The sequence below is a fragment of the Panthera onca genome, chromosome F2 (assembly GCF_046562875.1).
Source record: "Panthera onca isolate mPanOnc1 chromosome F2, mPanOnc1 haplotype 2, whole genome shotgun sequence".
Taxonomy (NCBI): Eukaryota; Metazoa; Chordata; class Mammalia; order Carnivora; family Felidae; genus Panthera; species Panthera onca.
In genome coordinates this window covers 81964085-81969406 of record NC_138356.1, presented here as the reverse complement: position 1 = coordinate 81969406, position 5322 = coordinate 81964085, and the positions used below count along the sequence as shown (strand labels likewise).

The 5322-nt window shown below is 66.0% G+C and overlaps 1 protein-coding gene across 1 annotated transcript; it reads left to right on the top strand.

Annotated features, from left to right (window-relative positions):
• Positions 1 to 856: 856 nt before the first annotated feature.
• On the top strand, positions 857 to 3701 carry SLURP2 (secreted LY6/PLAUR domain containing 2). Its single transcript, XM_060611448.3, has 2 exons — positions 857 to 1772; positions 2003 to 3701. The coding sequence occupies exons 1-2, from the start codon at positions 1568 to 1570 to the stop codon at positions 2137 to 2139; spliced, it is 342 nt and encodes a 113-aa protein (XP_060467431.1). The 5' UTR covers positions 857 to 1567; the 3' UTR covers positions 2140 to 3701.
• Positions 3702 to 5322: the final 1621 nt, after the last annotated feature.

The following is a 5322-nucleotide window of genomic DNA, read 5'->3' as shown; positions in this document are numbered from 1 at the left end:
GAGCAGAAGGCACAGCATGGGCAGCGCAGGGAGGCATCTGGGGGCGGGGGGTGAGCAGAGGAGAGCAGGAGGCAGGAGCTGCTTCTCTCTCGCTGACGCCCTGGAGACCCAGACTGCCCGGGTCTGCCGGTGACACTCCTCTGTCTGTCCACTAGGTGGCGGCGGATGCAACGTACCACCCCGTCCTCAGGCCTGATGTGAGGGTGGCTTCAAGCAGCTTTGCTGGGCTTTGTGACGGGAACCGTCACCTCTCCTGGTCACATGTGGGGTCTCGGATTGCTCTGTGGGGCTGGCGGGCGAGTCTAGGCTGACTAGACCACCGCCACGGTGGACACGTCCTGTCTCCACCTCCGGCTCTGTGGCTCTGGGAGGGCGCCGCCCACAGCCCCCCCCGGGGCGGGAGGGGGGGTGGAGCAGAGGGTGAGGCCGCGAGGGGGCCGGGAGCCCCTGCCCAGGTGTGCGTGCGAGTGCCCGTGCGTATGTGGTTTGGCTCAAGTGTGCCGTGCACCATCACGGTCAAGGACCCGGGCCTGAAAGTGTGCCGACCCGGGGCAGAGCCAGGGCGATTGGTAGGGGGGGGGGGGGGGGGGGGGGCGAGGCCAGAAGGGCTGACCAGGGAGTGAGGGGGGCGGTGAGCATGTTTTCCTGGACTCTGGTGCGAGCGTCCTGGGGCTCCGAGCCTGCACACGGCGAGTGGGGCAGTGCGGGCCTTGCGGCTCGCCCCGCTGGCCCTGCGTTTGTGCCCAGACGAGCGGGCGGCCAGGGCAGGGCCCGGCGCGTGGCTCGACCTCCTGCACAGAAGCTCAGGAACCAGAGAAGGACAGGCGGGGAAGGGGGGGACGGGAAGTGTGGGGAGGAGGGGGACAGAAGGACAGACAGCCAGGCAGACGGAGCGGCTGTGGGGCCCCGAGCAGTGCCCACGTGGGAGGGCAGAGGGCAGACATTTATGGAGTGAACTCAGTGTTCCAGAAGAATCTGTGATGTCCTCACAGAACGGGACACGGAACAGAGCCGTGCTGGCCTCCCTCCCACCTCCCTCCGGCCCTTCACTGCCCAGCACACCTGACACCCTTGGTCCCCACTCCCCACGGAGGCCGGCAAGGCCCCGTCACTTTAGCCACCTGAACTAAGGTGCCGGTGGGCCTAAGGGGGCCTGCTCAGGCCCCCCCCCCGAGGTGAAAATGGGCACGGTCGTGTCTTGGGGAGCCCTCACCACTTTCCCTCCATCCCAAACTCCCCAACTCTCAACTCCCTCAGGGTGTGGCCCTGCTCCGCTCCCCTGGGATGTCACAGAGCAAGCCCAGAGGACCCCATCCTGCCCCCACCCCGGGCCAGCGCTCTCCTGGCTGGGGGACTCAGAAGAGCGGCCTCCAGTCGTAGCACCCATCCAGTCGTGGTCCCAGGCCTGGCCCCCGCTTCCCGTGAAGAGCGTGGTCCCACAGGCTGGAGCCTTGGGACCTTGCCCGGCCCTGGGCTGAGGCTTCGTACATGGCGACCTTCCCCCACCCCCCCATCTGGGAGGTCTTGAGGGGTCGGCACCCCAGGATGCGGGGCTAGGGCCCTGAGAATGACAGTGGGACACTGGGTGGGAGTAGCGGGTGCTATTAGGCAGGACTTGCCCACACCTGTGTCCCCGTCTGTCCATCCACCTGTCCCTCCGCCCGTGGCTGCAGCCCAAGCCTTGATGTGTCACCAGTGCAAGGACTTCGGAGGGTGCACCCGTGCATTCAGATGCCCACGGAACTCCAACTACTGCGTCACCATCGCCACCCGTGAGTGGGGCGCGTGTGGGGTGGGCCAGCCGTGGCCCCTTTGCCCAGAAGAGAGCCAGGCTCAGAGGGGGCGGAGCTGGTCCAGGCTCCCAGCAAGTCAGGAGCAGGGCGGGGGGAGCACCCCCTGGCCTCAGCCCCGGAGAGGGCCCGAGGGAGGGGGGCTGCGCTGGTGGCCGGTGGGGCAGGGGGCGCACAGTGCAGAGGCTCAGGGAGCCTTCCGTCCATCCCAGGGGTCCCCTTAAGCCTCATCGACCTGCCTATGGTGACCAAGTCGTGCCAGACCAGCTGCCCCGACATCTCTACCCTGGGCCTCGGCCCCCACGTGTCCATTGTCTGCTGCCAGTTCAGCCTCTGCAACCAGGACTGAGCGCCCCTCCACCCGCAGCCGCTGCCCCTGCTCACAGAGCCCATGCCGCGCCCTGGCCCCCAGGCAGACCCTGCTCCCCCCGCAGCTGAGATGGGGCACCGGGGCCGGGGGGCGCTCCAGGAGCATCCCGCCCGCGCAGGGGGGTCAGGGGACCCAAGGGTGGCACTGCGTGGGTCTGAGGAAGGGGGAGGGGCCCTTGGCAGGGGGCGGGGACTTTGGGGGAAGCAGGGGAGAGGATGGAAGGGACAGAGCAGCCGGGTGAGAGGGTGAGGCTGGAATCAGCCCCCACCACAGGTGCACACGCGCACACTAACCCACACCCCCACGTGCACACACACCCATACACACGCACGCACACAGACACACACACTGGCACACTTTTAATCATGGCTCCCACCAGCCTCGGGCCGCAAAGTGGAGCACGGTCCCCCTACCTCCCCCCGGGCTCACCGCCCGGCCCTTTCCTTGTTCTTACCCCGGCCACGTTCTCCCACGTTCTCGAGAAGACGTGGAAAAGCCGGTGCAGCGCGGCGACGGCGTCCTAGCAGAGCGAGCGACCCCACACGGAGGCGCAAGGAGGGCCCTCGGCACTCGGGAGAGGCCCCTACGAGCCCCCAGGCGGGACTGACTGTGGCCACCACGGCGGTCACAGGCCGGAGGTGGGGAAGCTGACCCCGCGGGAGAAAACCACGCTGGCTCCCGGCCTCCGCTCCCCTCCTATCGAGAGGCGGTCCCACTGAACCCGAGCTTGAAATGTCAAAAGAGAGATTGTTCACACGATAGACGGCTCAGCATAGAAAATCAAGACGCGTTCTTCGAGCAGTTACACGCGGTCACGACACGCCCCGCAACTCCATCCCCGGGGCACACACCCGGAGAGATGAACACTCACACGTTCACACCGCGCTCACGGCAGCGTCGTCACAAGAGCCAGACGGGGAAGCCGCGCCCAGCGCCTCAGCGGACGAGGGGACAGACAGACTGGACTCTCCAGGCGCGGGGATGTTTCCAGAGGCACCGCCAAGGCGGGGACGGGCCCCAGGGCGTCAGGCTGAGGGAAAGAGGCCGGATGCAAAAGACCACCTCCTCTGTGAGTCCATTTCCACAAAATGCCCACAGCAGGCCAGCCCGCGAGTAGGCCAGGAGGCGGGTGGGTCCCTTTTTGAGGTGAGGAAAGTCTTACACTGACGGGGGGCGGTTGCACAAATCTGGGAGCACACCGAAAACGCTTGCAGTGGGTGAATCGTGTGCCATCAGAAGCACGTGCATTAAAAGCTCTTACAAATTAACAAGAGAAGGAGGATTTCTGAAATCGAACCAAGACTGAAAATCCAGACTGAGAAAGAGTCATGATTCCACACAAATCTAAACAGAACGACACGAGGGGCTCCTGGGCGGCTCAGTCAGTCAAGCGTCCGACTTCAGCTCAGGTCATGATCTCACGGTCCGAGAGTTCGAGCCCCGCGTCGGGCTCTGTGCTGACAGCTCGGAGCCTGGAGCCTGCTTCGGGTTCTGTGTCTCCCTCTCTCTCTGCCCGTCCCCCGCTTGCCCTCTGTCTCTCTCTCTCTGTCTCAAAAATAAAGATTTTAAAAAAGTTTTAAAATTTAAAACAAAAAAAGAAAGGGACAACGTAAGAGCAAGCGGCACTTTAAATGCAGGGGAGAAACAGAAGCGGGAGGAGAGGGAAAGGCTGGAAGCCAGCCCCGTGCGCACGCCGTGCAGGGTGCTCCCCGGGGCAAGTCGGCCGCGTGCATGAAACTCTAAGATGCCCCAAGAATGTTGCTGAATGCAGGCCCCTGAAATGTCACCCAGAAGCCTGCGGACGGGAGGGAGTGCCCGCCCCCACAGAGCCGCCGCCTCCCGTGGTTGGTTTAAGGCAGGTGCCCCAACGTGGGGGCCCGCCGAGGGCTGGGTAAGCACCCGATAAGACCTTCAGGCTTCCCGGGCAGGGGTTCTGAGTCTGGAGGTACAACTCGCGTCTAACGGTTTTCGTCGGAGAGCGGATGGGTCATTCGCCGATGTCTGCGGTGGACAGTGGCCGTTTGCCAGCTCTGCCTTCCTACGAATCTCCTGGAAGGGTCAGTGGTGACGGAGAGCGGGGAGAAGAGAGCCTGACTGGGGGGACGAGGAGCCCCGTGGCGTGCGGGGGACACGGAGGTTCCCAGCTCTGCGCCTCCGAGCACACGACCCACAGGGTGTGGCCGCAGTGGAAGGTCCCCGCCGCGGCGTGGACGCGCGTCAGGGCACCTCCCCAGGGGGCCTCAGGAGGGGCACGGCACCGAGGGTTCCGGGCCTGCCTTGGGGAGAGCTGCACCCTGTGCACTCCCTTCACGGTGCAGACACATCGGCTTACAGGGGAACCGCTGAGCGGGAGCCTGGGCCAGGACACCCCTCTGCCTTCCTGGGGCCCGAAGACACTGCCCAGAGGAGGTCACCCGCAGGCAGGCCGGAGGGGAGGCCATGCCGCAGATGGGGCAACAGCAGAGGGGCCCTGACTCCGGTCACACGCTCACCCTGACCCCGGCCACGCTCTGAGCCCCAACTGTGGTCACACCCTGAGCCCTGACGCTGGTCACGCCCAGAACCCTGACCCCGGTCACACACCGGGCCCTGACCTGGAGGCTCCCGGTAGAACGGAGGGGTGGCTGGAGGCCTCTCGGCTGGCATCCTAGACAGAGCCCACCCAGAGCCTGCCCGGGTCACATCCCTCCCCGACCTAGGTGGACAGCTGACACCTTGCAGCCGGCTTCAGCCCGGCTGCCCAGGGATCAGGCGGAAACCGCGGGAGGAGCGAATACCGGGGGCCACGGGTGTGTTCGGGAGGGAGAGCACAGGCGGGGCCCTCGGGGGCCGAGGGGTTGGGCTGGTGCGGCTGCAGCAAGGGAACCGGGCCAGACCAGGAGGAGCCTAGGGTGTGTGCGGCCGGTGTCTAATCCGGTTAGCCACATCCAGCATCAGCGCCGAGCTGCAGCTGTGCGGTGTGGTGAAGTGTCAAATCAGACAAGCCCGGTCGCCGTCTCCGCTTCCCCCGCCCACGCTAGGTGACCCGCCCAGGGCAGCTCCCGCCAAGGCCGGGAGCCCCGACCCTGTGTCCCGAGTACAGGCGGTGGTGGCGTGCGCCTGGAGGGCCGCAGCGAGGACGCTACGACCCAGCAGGTGAAGTGGCCCACACGCGCCCGGTGC